The sequence below is a fragment of the Truncatella angustata genome (assembly GCF_020726525.1).
Source record: "Truncatella angustata strain MPI-SDFR-AT-0073 chromosome Unknown BKA67scaffold_9, whole genome shotgun sequence".
In the NCBI taxonomy this organism is placed as follows: Eukaryota; Fungi; Ascomycota; class Sordariomycetes; order Amphisphaeriales; family Sporocadaceae; genus Truncatella; species Truncatella angustata.
The window spans coordinates 2,194,370-2,210,972 of NW_025763389.1; the positions used below are offsets into that span (position 1 = coordinate 2,194,370).

The following is a 16,603-nucleotide window of genomic DNA, read 5'->3' on the forward strand; positions in this document are numbered from 1 at the left end:
CAGTTGACACTTTCAAGGTCCCAAACCAATATAAGATTTAGTAACTCTTTGGATATTGGAATGCTGGTTTCTGCAACTGGAAGTATATCAACTGATCAAACATGCTACTCCGTCTTTCGTCTTTTCGGAGGCCGTTCTAGACGCCCACCATGTGAGGACGCTGTCTATAAAGTCAGTGTTGTGTACCGGAGGTTTCAAAGCCGGACCTGCTGCATGAATCGCTCCGTCTTCTCCAACTCACGCTGTCGACCAAAGAGTGTCTCCACGAACTCGACGCCGGAACCTTTACCAAGCTGGGCGGCGTTCTTGTGATTGCTTACTCTTAGCATAGGGTATTTGCATCGCTTAAGGAGCGCGCGGAATTTGTCAGTCAAGCGCTCTCCAGACTCCATGAAGTCTTCAACCAGCTCCCGATTATCATGGGCACGTATCCTGGGAATAATTTCCACGCAACGCTTTAGCTTTCCGGACAGTTAAATCAAGAGAATCCAAAGCTCGCCAGCCATATCCGAAATGGGAGTAGCGGGTCCATGGTGGTAGACAGTCCAGTCATAAATTCACTTGCCTAAGGAGTCGGAGTCAAAAACACTACCAAGCAGCATGATGGGCTCCTCCGTGGGTCTTAGCAGTTCAGATTGTACCCTGATGGAATTCGGTGCTTCTTCGTGTCACCCTCAGTTGCTTTGGAGGTCGAGGAAGAGGAGGAATTCTTCTGGTTATCACTAGACAGCCTGACACTTGGCGGGCGCTGAATGGGAGTTGTACGGGAACAGTGGCGGCTCTGAGAAGACTATCTTGCTGACTGCGTAAAAAGATCATCTTGATATAACGATCTCTCATAAATTGGACCCTGCTTGTAGCAGAGATAAATAATATCATGCCCAGCTGTATCGGTGTAATGATCACACGTCTCATCGGGTGCCCCATAAGACGTTTGGTAATATGGGTATAAACTGCGTCGCTTCAGTAATTGATTTGATATGCTCATGGAGTTGCGCATGCGCGAACTCAACGTTGCGTCAGGAACAGTGGCATACTCACCGTTGCTTGTGTACCTAGGCGAAAACGTAGCTATGTGATCATTATGACCGCTGCTGCTGGTATTGCGAAAGTGAGCTCGCACCGATGGCTGGGTGACGTCGAAGTAACCGTGGTGCAGTAAAGGAACCGGTAAAAGATTGTATGAATAACAGTAATCGGAGTAAGGGGGGGGGGATTGCGACACATGAGTTTCTTTCAATTGAAGTTTCCTGTTGAAGGCAAATTCCTGTCGCTTGAAATAATCTGACCGCAACAAGGTTCCACCTGCCTCCAAAAGATAGTTAATCTCAATCTCTAAAACGTGTCGCATCCTTCAATCGCCAATCAAGGCTTCCAAAACAAGATCCGAACAGAATTTCCTTACGCTTAAGGCCAGCGGCAATCCTACCTGTAACGTGAGCTAGATCGTTCTCGAGGAATATCAAACATCACTTCCTTATTCTTGTCGTTTTTGGTGTCAAGCATCCTCCTTGATCGCGAGACGTAGCAATAAGCACGATTTAGATCGACCACTTACCCGCAAATAATCTATATTTTCACCCCGAAATTAACTCAGTGCCTGGATCAAGGCCCCCTGGTTAGTGGGCCCTTGATCTGGGATAGATGTCTAGTTTCAGATCATGACTTGGGTAACTTGACCAAGACTCTAAGTTGTCGCCGCATAGCTAGTCCGGTACGATTTCTCACAAAAAAAGGGAGCTTGGTCCGGGACCTTTAATGGATTCAGAGAGTGGGCGCATCTTTAAGCAGCAAATCGACCTATAACTCATGATAAAAGCAGGATGTCCGATGTGAAGCTTAGCCATATTTATGGTTGCTGATCCCTGCAGGATATGTCATCACACTCCGCGAAACACAAATGTAGCCAATGTCGTAAACCCGTTCCCGATCGTTTCATCATCTGTTCCCGCCGGGTACGGCCTATCCTGTTGGGGAAGATATTTGTCATCCATGTCGTGCTCACGAGCAAGTACCTTCTGTCTATTTGATCCACCACCATCATTATTACTATTGTCCTCATGAAAATCTCTCTTCACAGCCGGATCAAAACTGCTTAACAGATTAGCGCACGACTGGCAATCAAGAAGCTCCGAACTTACCTCGAGATACAGCGCCACAATGTTCGGCCCTTCCTTATTCTGTTTCACAGCGCCCTACCACCCAACATGTCTTACCTCCATATCACTCAAATCATTCGATGCGTTGTACGCCAATCACATCGAGGCTTAAAGTACCCGTGTTAACTCATCACGAGCTTCCGGCTAAAAAGATATTGACATCATTAAATCGTCCACCAGCCGCCGAAAAGCCCAGTGTTCTTCGCCCCTGGCCTCGCCGACGTTCTCAAGGTCCATATTGAACTCGGAAGCATTATAGGCTCATTGGAGCCTGTGCGAATTCAACCATGTTTATGTAGCAACCACTATTGGCTCATTACAGTAGTATCCACTGTATCGCCGATGCGGCAATTAAACCGGTGCTTCTGAGCTAGATTATTTAGAAAAATGCTGTAAATATGAATATCAGAAGTGCTAGGTATTGAAATCATGGCTGGCTAGCTTGTGGCTCAATCGAGCCATGATTCTAGTACCTGTAAATGATGCTTCCATATATACTAGCGGCTACAGCAGTGTAAAAACGTACGTTTTAGAACTCTTAAGAGGCATCATAGAGAAAGAAGTACTCGAGAATCGCCCTGTCTGTAGTGGATAATGCTATAGGGCTTTACATAAAGAGCCATGTTACAGGTAACAACGTCGCGACATCCATACCGTGCCGTAATTTAATTGATTGGTCTTGAGAAAATGATAGTTGCTGACCTTACATATTGAAGTAGTGAGGATAGGTTGTACGTTTCCGTGGGTCCTGATAGTGCGTAGCTTTCTCGTTTTCTTTGCGATGAGTTTCAAGTCATGTTTTTTAAGCAAGCAACAAGCAAGTTTTGGAAGCAAGTTACGAAGAAGTTTACAAGTTAGTTTCGAGACCAAGATGGCAACAACATTACCGACATTATTTTTCACTCGTTTTATTCATTATCTAAGTTTTCATGAAGGTCATGTTGGACATCGTTTTAATACATCCGCGTTTGTCTTCATCTCGTCTCTTATCATCGCTCCTAGTGCACTGATCACCAAGGCCTTGGAAGAGTCAGCGTACTCTTCCTTTTGACTTAACAGGGCAGGTCGTCGTCCCTGGTTTGATATACCTCTCCATACCAGGCCTGGAGTGTTCGTCTATGTATAACTGACTACTAGGCTGTACTTGGTCCAGGGCATACAAACTCAACCCTAAGTGGACAAAGCCTAAAGGCTAGAGAATCGTGCAAAAGTACTAATTCTGGTGGACTATGATGCTGACTATATATATCGCCTCTGGAATACGCCCACGGGCGCGATTAAACGCGCTGAGGAAGTTGTGTTTGATGAAAATGTCTTTCTTCCAAAGGGCTGCCACTTGACTCACCCTGCCGGTACTCAGCCCTAACGTTAATGCACCTTCATGTGCTGAGATGGTTCTTCATCACACTCGGCTCTCTCTTCGCCCTCAAATTTCTGTCTATCATCCTTTACCACTCAAAACACTGACTACACAGACTGAGGCGAGGAATATCGGAACCTCTAAAGCACGATAATCTGAACTTCATCTTCCACAGCTGGTTTCCCATTCGCTGGAGAGCCCATCGTTTCAGATGAGCCAGCCCTTGAACAGGTCTTCTCAACTGAAGCCCAACCTATAGTCATCGACAGATCCGCTACTGATGAAGCCATCAATTGGGTTCAGCACAACAGTCAGCCTGAAACTTCGCTATAAATACGCCCTTTTGTTAATGACATCAATTGCTAGATTGAAGAACTTAAGACCTTCGATCACTCACAGACAAATCAAATGACACTGTGGTCTCAAATTAAGCCTAAGGACATCAGCAAACTGGACATTCTAGTGTAATTCACAGCCACATGTCAGGGCGTTGCCTACACTGCACAAGACGGACACCGTTTTGAAATAACGACGTTTAAACAAGCAATGGATACAGCACATGCCTACGACTGGAAGATATCATGAACAAGGAAATCAGATCAATCAATGACAACACCTGGAAAGTCATCAACGACCCAGGAGGTCTTTCAAAGCTCACAAACAAATGGATTTACGAACTCAAACTAGGCCCTACAAATGGATTTGTCCGTCATAAGTCCTGCTGCGTTAGATAAGGTTTCGAATAAGAACACGGTATTGGCTACATTGAAACCTTCGCCTCAATGGTTTTACAAAAAGTTACAGGACACTTTTTGCCTTAGCGGCGCTCTATGAGTAGAAAATCGAAGAACTAGACATCAACACCGCCATTCTTTACGGTGACATTGATACTGACGTTTACAAACACTTACGTCCTGGTTTCGAGCGCCAAGGGAAGATCGTCAAACTCAAGAAAGCACTGTATGGCCTGAAATAAGCACCTAGGGTTTGGCTCAACACGCTACCAGTTTACCTAGGTGCTTCGCTACGTCGCTGAACCTTAGACTACGGCCTGTAATTTGATGGTAACAAACAGGGCTTCAAGAGTTTCACTAATGCTAAATGGGGATCAGATACTTCTGATAGTATCTTAGTCAAGTGCTACATCATCTGTGTTGCTGGTGCAGTTGTGAGCTAGAAATCACGCAACCATCGATCGTTACCACTTCTAGCATTGAATCTGAATATCTTTTACTGTTCAAGCAGGCCATTCGTAGTGGAGTAGCCCACTTATATTAATCCTTCGTAGTGGATTGAATAGCACCTATAGGGGTCTAAAAGTACGGTGGGAAAGGATTAGCTATCTATGGCACGGTGTTGAGGGGTGGTAAAAGGGGTCTTTAGGTGGGTTTTCATGTGGGTCCCCTCGGGACTATGCAGCCCGCGGATAACCACGGGCCTAGAATACTCTCCACTATAACGTACAAGGATCCTCTAAGTAAGCACTTGGCGAAAAAGCTTAAAGTGAAGGGGTTATAGTTAACGATGTGCCATCCGTAGTGGAGTGGCCCGCTCGTATGATCCTTCGCGAGTGGAGTATCTCACCTACGTTCATCCGTTAACTGAGGCTTAAAAGCTTAAAAGCCGAGGTATATGGGGTCCCCACTCCATATAGCCGGCCGCTAATTCAGACGCTATCTTCGGAGACCGGAAAAGGATCTTTAACCCTGTAGACCCCTGTAATTTCTCTAATCCTTGTCAACCTAGGCGGAGGATGCGGAGATGCGATGATGTCTAACTCCAATGTTCGTACTACGCTACGAGGAATCAGGTGACCGTGGGCATTCCCCACTTGGAAAACCTCGCCATCGTGGTGAACACGATCGCTTTCAACAAGACAAGAAGGAGTTGGCGTGTCGAAAGCATCAGATATGCCAACCCTGCTTCCGCATGGGCCGTAGGAGCCTAAGCTACGGCGTAGAAGTGCGTTCAAAGTACCATGCATATCAAAGCTGGCCATCGTGACATCCTTGCCCGTTACGAATCGCCTTCGGAGAATCCCTCCATTTTGCGGACTCAGGATGTGATACGTGACTCCATCTAGAGACGCTAATCGTAGCCTCCTCGCCCACTGTACGAACAAGGCACCATCACGAGGTACCTGAAGCAGGTCAATTGCGCAACCATGAAGTATTCTAGCGAGTACACCAACTTCAACGGGCGCGGCTTCCCCGATGTAGCCGCGCACTCGGCAAATCCGGGGTGTATGGGCTTTTACGATGGGCAGCGAGATTACAACGGCGGCACCAGCTCAGCCGCGCTAAATAACATCATGGCAGGAACAAGAGTACAACGCCGTGGACGGTCAATCCAGCAAGCCGAAGCCGGGTGGCGTGGCTATTATTCTTAGGGACGTTCTGCAATGCCACTCCGGGATGGAATCCGGTGACAGGCTTTGGGACACCGAACTTCGATGATTTAAAGACCCTGGTATCCTTTTGCTAAGTATCTACGCCTAAACGTAATGTATAGGTTATAAATCTCTAAGAAATGACATAGTCCTCGGCCAAAATGATGCCTTGATGCGAAAGCTTGAGCTGGAAGTGTTTAATTATAATGAGTATTAATAAGTGACATTCGCATTTTAACCTTAGTTTCTTCAAATGCAGGCTAAACTTAGTGTTTCCAGGAAAGCTCCGGAAGCCTAACGCATTCACCTTGATACCTCGCTGTTGATCGGTATGCTAAATAACATACCAGTGCGAATAGGATCCTCTATAGATGATTTCTAATAAAAGCCATTTCCAAAGATTTTCGAGCAGCCTTGATTTCTAAGCCCCCGAGACCAATATTTGACAGCTGAAACCTTGCGCGTCCTCGTAAATCATATTCATCGATGACTTCAATTGATCTGATCGATGCAAGCGCCTTGCCAACTTTTCAAGAACGACACGGCCCGTACTTTATGCAGCATTTTGACTATTGATCCAGTGTCCTGTTTCCCAGCTTTATTCGAGGATCTTTCATCGACCAACACTCTCAACGCTAACTCCCAGCTTGTTGAGTGTCTCGGCATTGGTGATACCTCGGCCATCGAAAACCCATTTCGGCTTCTGTAGATGATCTACAATCTTGGTCCAGTCTAGCTTCTCCTTGGGTTTGTGCTCCGTTGAGCTGCTACCTGTTAAATAGCTACTCTGGTCTGAGCCGCAGTCTGGGCAGTCGTTCGCACATGATGGCTCATGTACATATCTTTGCAATGGATCCTCTTTATCTAGATAGGATCCAGATCCAATGAGGTATTCATGTAGAGCTAGAATTTCAGACTCAGATGGGCCGTTTGGAAGAAAGGGTCTGGGGTCCACACTCCCGACTCGACGTCGTATGTGAGACGCGGGCTTCGATGAATCCATGCGAAACTCCTCAAATTCGGTTGTGATGAGAACCGCATTAGATGCCACGCACGCCAGGTACGCGTCATTATACACTACAATGGGACCTCCATCGGCCTTTAGGGCCGTTTTTCCTTTGAGCAGGGTTCTGATCTCCTCTCTGATAACGACCGGATTGCAACAAGGATCGAAGATAGCGATTTCCTTTGGACCTTCTTCCAAGAGCGTCTCGATGATTTCCAGAGTTGGAGATTCACGTGTGTCGGAAGTGTTTGCTTTGAATGCGTAACCTAGAATAGTAACCTTCTTTCCGATCAAGGTGTTATTAAGGCACTTGATAACACGCTTACTAAAGCGATCAAGCTGGTATTCGTTCATTTTTACAACTTGGCGCCAGTATTCGCCGACTTCTTGAAGTCCAAAAGATTCGGCCAGATACACAAGGCTTAGAATATCTTTCTTGAAGCAACTACCACCGAAGCCGATACCAGCCTTCAGGAATTTGTTACCAATTCTTGGGTCGCAGCCGATAGAGGCCGCCACCTCGTCCACATCTGCGCCCAAATTTTCGCATATAGCAGATATCGAATTGATAGAGCTAATTCTCTGGGCTAGCATGGAGTTTGCTACGAGTTTGGCCAATTCTGAAGACCAAATATTGGTTGTGATAATTCGGCTTTTAGGAACCCATGAGGCATACACCTTCACAAGTGCTTCGGCTGCTCGTTTGCCCGATGGTGTCGTCGAACTCCCGATGAGAATGCGATCAGGTCTCATGAGATCTTTCACGGCTGTACCAGCGGCTAAAAATTCTGGATTTGAAAGGATATCAAAGTGTACACCTGGGCGATAAATAGACATCTAGCAACATTGTCAGTCATCAAGCACCATCGTCACTTATCAGGAAATGATCTAAGTTGTGGGCTTCGTCAAAACTTACGGTCTTTTCCACAAACTGTGCAGTTTTACACGGAACAGTTGATTTTTCCACAATAATGGCTCCAGGCCGAGCGTGTTGTGCGACTACGCTAATTACTGCCTCGAACGCGGTCATATCGGTGGCACTTCCAGCGCCCATGCCTCTTGTTTTAGTTGGAGTATTGACCGCAACGAATACTACATCGGCCTCTCCAATGCATCTGACACCATCGGTGGAAAAGAAGAGGTTCGGCTCACGAGCGGGGATGGTGCTACACCTTGGTGGTGGCGATGCTGTCTCGGACGGCACGTCAGCCGATCTCACACTAGGGTGTTCATTCAGGAACAAGCAACCCCGAGAGCCATCTCGGGCGATCCGGACGATGTCTCTAAGACCCGGCTCATAGATCGGGAGATGCTTGGAATTCCAACGTTTAATCCGTTTCTCATCTCGATCTATAACGGTGACACGGATTTGAGGATTTTGATATGCAATAACAGCCGCAGTTGGACCACCTATTCAGAGTCAGCCGTTGATGATGCCAACAACAACAACAACAGCAACAGCCATCAACTACTGCCGCAGCAGAGATATTGATCAACTCACCAACATAGCCAGCGCCAACGCAGCAGATGTTACGTATGCAAAGTGGCCAGGCATTGGATACAGTCGACAGGGCGCATGTTTCCGACATTTGGCCCATGGGGCTTGGACACTCAATTTTGAAATGATCGCCAACTCTAGCACGTTGGATAGGTCCGAGTCCTGGGCTACCTTCGGGGGGAGAAGGAGGCGTAGATATACCACTATCCGTCAGTCCGCCGTCTGGATTATAACCAATTGGTGGTGGAGAGGAATCCATCTTGGAGGAATATCGCATAGCAATCACTTTCGAAGATCTTTCTTTTCTTCAAGAAGAGTCAAAGGTGAGGAAAAAGAGGCATTGCGTAAAGGTGTGTAATGGTTTACGGGTGGGATTGCAAAGCTTTGCAGTCATGTCTGGTTCGCTACTGGGTTGGGAACGCGGCAGGTAGCTTAGATTAGCCTTGCAGGCGCCTCGTTGAGACTCCGATAGAGGAGCGACTCGGCAGAAAACAACACGAAGTACGACTAACATCGGACATAATGATTTTCGATTGCAACAGATTTCATCATTACACCATGCAGGCTGCAAGGATGTTGGAATGTTTCGTATGAAATTTTGACTAATACTTTCATTCAGATATTGAGAATTCTAGAGTAAATCCAGAATAGTCTCTTGAGAAGACTCTGGCCCGCTAACGGCATAACTGGGGTGGCTCCTTGCCACTTTGAAGACTCAATGTCGATTTCAGCTAGTGAAATGACTATCTGTCTATTTCGCAAGCTACGTAGCGATCTTAGAAACAGTGCGCATCAACATATAGCTCTAAGAGAATATAATCACCTATGAAAGGATGCTTAGCGCTTACCCAAGGACCTTTTACAGGGGATCAAACTTGGTACTGCCCCTCTCACTACAAGGATCAATCTCCACACCCGTGCAAAGCGTAAAATGTCGTATTTGCTTTGAAGGTAAGTGCTCAGGTGGGTGACACAAGAATTGGCGCATTGGCCACTATAACCTCTCAACTGTGCGCCAATTCTTGTGTCACCCATCTGGTGCTATTACGCTTTCACTGTAGGTACTTATACTCAACCCTAAAGTATGCCAAATTTATAAGCTTTCCACGAATGTGGAGGATGATCCTTGCGGTAATAAGGGCACTTTCTCATGAAGGTACCATAGGGCTTGCTGGTACTTAACAGCTACGTAACAGGCTCCCAAACGCACAGAATATGGAACATTCTTGTATATTAGAAGTATCTCCTTTTCTAGGGGTACATACACAATTACGCGGATCAATACACATATGCGTTACTAAGGGCCTCACATTTTACCACCATCTCGTGCATTTACTCTATACCTTTAATATGCCCTAGATCTTGGTGAACGAGCATGCTAAGCATGCAACATAGGCCGCGGCTGGCCACACTACGCCGCACCCCTATACTACAATTCGATAGCATGTATTAAAGTCAAGAAAAACAAGACCAGGCCGAAAAGGAAGCCCAAACAACCGAACAAGTCATATCCTCCATGCAACTGATAAGAGTACAAGAGAAGCAAATAGTTCAGCCTACTACTTGTGATTTGTGCCATTTACACCATTGACACCATTGACACCATTGACACCATTGACACCATTGACACCATTGACACCATTGACACCATTGACACCATTGACACCATTTACGCGGTTTGCGCCGTTTTTGACGATCGGCTTGCCTTGTCCGTGCTCGGAGGAGAACGCGACAGCGTCGCCCATGTAGCCGTACCAAGGGTCGTCATCCTCGAAAAGTGCTGGCCAGTCAGGGGCTGGGTAGTTGAAGTCTATCTCGACATTGCCGTGCCAGTCATCTGCTGCTAGCTTGAGAAGTCCATCGAGAATGGCGCATGTGGGAACGTGGGATGCGAAATCGCTCTGGGTTGGCTTATCGAGAAGCCACCTTTCGAAGATAGCTAATTCAGCGGAGTAGGAATATGAATTACCATAGGGGCGCTCAAAATGCTCATGACGAACGAACCCTTGTGTTTGAGCAAGTCGGGCGTTGGCTCTTGTGACTACAGTTGCGGTATTCGTGCAACGGATGTCGGTGTCGCCAAGACGGGCTTGGATTGGCTGCTTCGTGACGTTCGCAGCAATTGAAAAAACCGTACCAAGTCTCACGTCGACATCGGTACAGTGCAGTCTGCCGTTTATATTGTATGGTACGTCTGGGAAGGGCCCCCAGGAGCGAATCCCTGGCGTGGTTTGTTCCATGGCAATTGTTCCCAAGCAAAGCACACGGCCAGAGGAACGAAATTTCATCGCGAAGGACGCAACAATGTCAGTTTCGCCATAGGGGAGCCCATCCGGTAGCTCGGAAAATTCTCGTCGGTACCCTGTCGTGTATTCTTCGAGGTTGCCAGTCCGCATTTGTTGATCGAGGGGACCGGCTTTGAAGCCTTGCATAGTGATAACAAAATCCTCATCTGGAAAGAGCTTCTTGTTCATCAGAAGAAGGCAAGTCAGATTATCAATGTAGTGATAGGCGCCGTGCATGAGCATGCCGTATCCATACTTGTAGGGGTGGTCCTCCCGCTGACCGAACTCAGAAGGGAGATTCCATACACCCGAGGCGGTTTTGACGTGAACAGACGTAATCGGGTGCTGCAGACGATCCATCATCATGGCAACAGGCTTTCGCACCTTCTCTTCGTAGATATCGTGCAATCGTCCAAGGCACAACACTGAAGCACTAACACCAGCCTCAATTGACGCTGCAGCAATGCGGTTCACGTTGGGCATGAAAGCCCGATAATCAAGCACGCCTTCCTTCATTGGCAGTATCAGCGGCTTTGTGACTAAGATGTCAAACCCTTGTGCTAGTGCATATTTGATGTATGCACCGTGAGACTGTGGCTCCGTCATTATAACCACCTTTTTCTTGAGCTCCGATTTGGTAAACAGACCCTTTTGGGTGATCCATTCAATTCCGGAGTCGGGGCCGTTCTGCAAGACGAGCTCGGGGATGTACGTGCATGTCGCCGGCTGTATAGGCAATTTGGCAAGCCGAGCCTCGACTTGCTGCTGCTGACACTCTCGATCGATAACATGATAGCGACTCAAATGGCCGTGCAAAACCGCGTTATGTATACATCTTGAGTACTTGTAACCGGCAACTGGGCCGAAACCAATGATTATGAGTTCCATCATCGCCCGTAAAGATTGTATAAGGGTTGATGCCAAAGAGGTGTTGGTGACAAGCCCTGCAGCAAGCCAGGCTAAATGCAGAGGCCAATGGAATAAAATAGCATACTGGAAGACGGTGATGTATGTATTAACGGAAAAGAGATTTGTGATGTCCCCCTTGCCCACTGGAATGGGACTAATTTTTCCTCCACTTATCCCAATGTATCTCTACGAACTGCGGCTTACGCAATCTGACCTAACTGTGCTGAAACTGTGAAGCGAAATTGGCGTGTACCGTACACGTTAGCGCTGAATCAAAACCCAGAAGTGGATATGTACACATCAAAAACAGGTATAAAATTATGTGCATGTAGCGTGGCGAGTAGGTACTCATCTTTATACCTAAGTGGATATGTTTGTTATTTACCACTCGTTATAGTATCTTTGATCTGCAAGTGGGCCACCTTGGGGGTACTTCTCCGCATTTAATCGACACCCTTGTACAGGCTGTGCCAACCATGTGACGTTGCGCCGCATGCGCGGTCCCTTCTAGGATCTAGGGAGTTTCCACGGTCGCAGTATTCATTCTCAATTTCAAGTCGTGCTGTGCTAGATAGACCGATTCCCGAGTTTCAGCATTGGCATCCGAGCATGGAGAGATCATCGTAGCCATAAGTGATCGGTGCTTGGAGAGGTATCCAAGCCAGCCGCCAGCGAGATGATTCCAGAGCCAAATAGCACAACACGCGGTCAAAGTACACCATTTACCCACCATACCATACCTACCTACCTAAGATTTATTTTTATTTTTCAACGGTCTTGTCTTTCCGTTCTGTTTGGCTCTTGATATGGACGAGACTACTCCTCTTCTCCAAAGCCAGTCCCATTCACTGTCGCAGAAGCGCCTCTTGGTTATTTTTCCTGCACTCGCACTAATACAATTTACTTCTTTCCTTGACGCAACCGCTATCTCGACGAGTCTGCCTGCTATTGCGTCAGCGCTCGACCTTGGCGCCTCTATCTCCCTTGTCGGCGCGAGCTTTCTCATCACCAGCACCAGCATTCAGCTGATCAATGGCAGACTGTCCGATATATTCGGCCGCAAGGCCGCTCTCGTCACTGCGCTCTCCATTATGGGCGCCGGAAACTTGTGGAGCGGCTTCACCACCACGCCTGTCGCGCTATTCGTCGCGCGTGCATTCACCGGCTTCGGCGCGGGAGCCATCAATGCGCTCGTGCAAGTTGCCATCGCAGACATTACGACGCTGGAGCAGCGCGGATACTATTTCGGCATGATTGGGGTAGCGGTGGCGTTAGGAAATGGGTTGGGTCCTCTCATCGGCGGAGTGCTCACCAAGACAATGGGATGGCAGTGGGCATTTTGGTTTGTCTGTCCGTTGTGCATCATCGCTATATCCTATCTTATGGTCGTCTGGCCCCACCGAAACCGAACGCCAGCTGGAAACAGGATCTGGGATAAGCTGAAATTGGTGGATTGGGCAGGAGCCGGGGCGAGTTCGCTTAGCATTTCATTGCTTCTGGTAGGCAATGAATTACACAGGCAGGTGTGTCGGGTGAATACTAATAATACACAAACTCATTAGCTTCCCGTCTCACAGTACGGATCTACCATATCCTGGACCTCGCCTGCGGTGGTAAGCATGCTCATCGCTGGCGCCATGCTCTTTGGTGTCTTTCTGGCGATCGAGTGGCGCTTCGCGAAGCTACCCCTAATGCCAATTCAATTGTTCCGGTACAATCGCTCCACTACGACGCTCATATGCATCAACGTCCTAATCGGCTGGGTTTACTGGGGCAATCTATTCGTTCTCCCGCTATATCTACAAAATGTTCGTGGATCGAGCCCTGCCCAGGCTGGAATATTGATGCTTCCCATGGTCATCACCCATGGGCTTACATCAGGCCTGACTGGAGTTCTCATATCTATGTTGAAACATTATAAACCTATCATCGTCACAGGAGCCATCTGTTGGTTCTTAGCAGCCGTGGCAAAGATGAATTATAATCAATCGACGCCAATTTGGCAAATTATCGTGGTCGGTGTCTTTGACGGCATAGGTGTAGGTTGTTCGCTGCAGCCAGGTTGGTGATTTGTTTTCTAGATTGCTATAGTCTCCACACATCAGCTAATGATTCTTGTATAGTCCTCATTGGTATCTTCGCAGGAACCGATAATAAAGATCGAGCGGTTCTCACTGGACTACGAAATTTCTTTAGAGATATGGGCGGGGCAACTGGTACTACAGGTATACATTCCCCTTCAAGGTGCCCTAACGCTCTTTAATAGTAATCTAACGATGACCAAGTTTCGGGAGCTATCTTAAGCAACGTGCTGTCTGGCCAATTGAAATCGAGATTCAGTGAGAGTTTCATCTTGCAACTAATCTCCTCAGTCTTCGTTTTAAAAGACTTGCACCTCACCGACGAGGAGATGGACAAGATAACTCAAGGTTACATGAAAGGTCTTCATGCTTTGTTTCTCTCTTTCGTTGTGATAACCTTCAGCCATCTTTGTGCTTCTCTGTGTATTCGAGATTATGGATTGAAACAAGGCAAAGCACAACGACAGAGGACAAATGTCGAGGAATAGGAGAGAGCGCAAAGCAAGCCCGAGGAACAACGCCAATCTAGTTTTACCTCATTTTTTGAACAAGTGCAATTGAAATCAATCCATGCATATAGTCCCAGACATTGTGCATGCAGCTACTGAGGGCGGATGAAGGTGATGGACTTATAATCCAGCTGGTCGAGGAGATTGATCGCACACATCGCCTAACGATAGTCGAAATACAGCTCGAGATCCCCGCTAACGCGCAGAAGCGTAGTAATTCATCTCTGGATAATCTGGCACACCGGTGGGCACCACGATTCATAGCTGGGACTGTGGCATTCTGACTACAGTAATGTTTCTTTTTAAGCTAAGTATCCAATACCTTCATGGTGGAGCGATCGCCAGTTAGGGACGCAGTGTTTTACTTGAGCTAGTAACAGCCACGAGCTCTTAAGATACCACGATTTTGATTATTATCGTTGTAGTGGTGTAGTTGTAGTGCGTGGCAGCGTTGTTACTGTAGTGCGTTACAGCGTTATAGCTGTAATGCGCTATGGCGCTATAACTGTGATGCGTTGCGGTGCGTTGTAACCTAGTGCGTTGCAGTGCGTTGTAGTGCGTTGCAGTACGTCATGGCGCTGTACCTACAGTGCCTAATAATGCGTCGTAGCGCTATAATGATAAATCAAAAAGCTGGCGAGCAAAAATCGTTGTCAGTAAGTGGGTACGTTATGAACAGCTCAAGGCGAGGTGCGATATAATCGATAATAAACATGGGCGATAGAAACATAACACATAACGTTGCCATCACAGCTCGGATGTTTTAATGAAAGCGGTGATAAGCTTGTCTGTAACAAACCTCTGTAACTGAGGACACCTGGTTCGATTTGACTTGTTGGGGAGACCAGCTAGGGGTTCACACAGATCGTTGGAGGAAGTTTGATACTGTCATCTAAGAGCAAAGTCATTTTGACATGTCACTTTAGCTATAGATACTGAGATCCTCGTAGGTGTCTTGGTCTTCTTATACGTGTCGCGTAAGGCCAGAGAGCCCTCCAAGTCTCTTTAGTGAAGCTCTACCAACCTAGCTGACGTCCTCACAAAGAGCATAGTCTCACCATAAAATAGCAGCCGATCGGCTAGTTCGCTGGCTTGGGGGCAGGTTTGATCAAGTAGGCAGTGGAATTGTATTGGAAAGTTATCTAGCTAGATACAGGGGGTTAAAATGCTCCCAATACGAAAGAAATCCACCTGACCAATCACTACCACATATCCCCTTGTGATGTTGTAGCACCATTTTCTCTTGCAAAAGATCTCCGAGCCTGATGATCGTAAGTCTTGTTGAAGCAAACACCAGGTGAGTCTCCCATATAGTGCGTACCTCAAATGGAACCTTAAAGATTCGAGTTTAAGCGACAGTGGCGGCGTTGGAATCGGAGTCAAGGAGGCTGCCGTCGGTAGCAACAAGCGAGCAACGTCCAACAAGTAGGTTGCCACTACGAGCGACAGTAGCGGCGTGAGAAGGATCGAATCCGACACATCGAGTAAGGATCTTGCCGTCCTCTGTGCTCGCGCAGCATGACCCAATATCCAGGCCACGGGCTGTCACGCTTGGAACAGCGACGCTACGGGAGCATCGAGCAAGGAGCTTGCCAGTCTCACCAGTCGCCAATGTTCCAACGCCACGGCGAGCGACAGTGGCGGCGTCGGAAGTATCGAAGCCGACACATCGAGTGAGGATCTTGCCGTTCTCTGTAGTCGCGCAGCATGATCCAATATCGAGGCCACGGGGAGCCACAGATGGAGCAGCGAGGGCGGTAGCTGCAAGAGCAAGAAGGGTGGCGACGGAGAACTGCATTGTCTATGAGTGTTTGCTGGTCTTTGATGTTGTGCGAGGATGCTTGTGTGAAAGAAGATCTGGTGATGCTGGGATGAGGAGAGCGATGTGTTGAAAGAAGAAGAGACTGAGTCGTGGTAGACGCCTTTTATAGACAGCTCGTACGGAGGAGCTTGCCTTCATGTCTCTGGTATAATAGCGGCTGTTGGAATATCATGCCCAGAATCGGAAGCTGCATTGCAAAGCACTATGCAAACGAAACGAGGAAAACATGTCCAATACTTTCCTCATCTGAGCCATTGGAGGATGCTATTCCCCATTTCGCGCCGTTCGGCTGCAGCCCACTTTGAGAGTAACCCACTTAACCAGTATAATGATAGAGGATCTCGTTTTCTAGTTGTAGCGAAAGTACTAAGCATGCAAAACTGGGAAACCATGCCCAATGATTTCTTCATTTAAGCCAATAGCGAGCACCATGTCCCATCTTTACCGCTCGGTTCTATGTTGATATGAGAGAGAGGAAGCTGCTTAATTTTGCATACATGAGACAAGAAATATTTAGCCGAGATAAAATTTGACTACCTAATAGAGGTAAGCCGAACATTATTTTAATTCATCCTTCTTTGGTTT

The 16,603-nt window shown here is 47.3% G+C and overlaps 4 protein-coding genes across 4 annotated transcripts; 1 reads left to right on the forward strand and 3 right to left on the reverse strand.

Moving 5' to 3' along the window:
- Window positions 1-6,521: 6,521 nt before the first annotated feature.
- BKA67DRAFT_524876 (uncharacterized protein) lies at window positions 6,522-8,503 on the reverse strand (the record flags this gene model as incomplete). The annotated part of the gene is made up of 3 exons (XM_046098621.1): window positions 6,522-7,751; window positions 7,831-8,324; window positions 8,416-8,503. The coding sequence occupies 3 exons, from the start codon at window positions 8,501-8,503 to the stop codon at window positions 6,522-6,524; spliced, it is 1,812 nt and encodes a 603-aa protein (XP_045953710.1).
- Window positions 8,504-9,971: 1,468 nt separating this feature from the next.
- Window positions 9,972-11,585, reverse strand: BKA67DRAFT_540647 (uncharacterized protein; the record flags this gene model as incomplete). Its single annotated transcript, XM_046100804.1, has 1 exon — window positions 9,972-11,585. One exon carries the CDS (start codon window positions 11,583-11,585, stop codon window positions 9,972-9,974), a length of 1,614 nt encoding a protein of 537 aa, XP_045953711.1.
- An 827-nt stretch (window positions 11,586-12,412) lies between these two features.
- BKA67DRAFT_650361 (putative efflux pump antibiotic resistance protein) lies at window positions 12,413-14,260 on the forward strand (the record flags this gene model as incomplete). The annotated part of the gene is made up of 4 exons (XM_046106048.1): window positions 12,413-13,129; window positions 13,184-13,667; window positions 13,730-13,831; window positions 13,892-14,260. 4 exons carry the CDS (start codon window positions 12,413-12,415, stop codon window positions 14,173-14,175), a joined length of 1,587 nt encoding a protein of 528 aa, XP_045953712.1. The 3' UTR covers window positions 14,176-14,260.
- Window positions 14,261-15,544: 1,284 nt separating this feature from the next.
- BKA67DRAFT_663538 (uncharacterized protein) lies at window positions 15,545-15,994 on the reverse strand (the record flags this gene model as incomplete). Its single annotated transcript, XM_046108201.1, has 1 exon — window positions 15,545-15,994. One exon carries the CDS (start codon window positions 15,992-15,994, stop codon window positions 15,545-15,547), a length of 450 nt encoding a protein of 149 aa, XP_045953713.1.
- Between the last annotated feature and the right edge of the window lie 609 nt (window positions 15,995-16,603).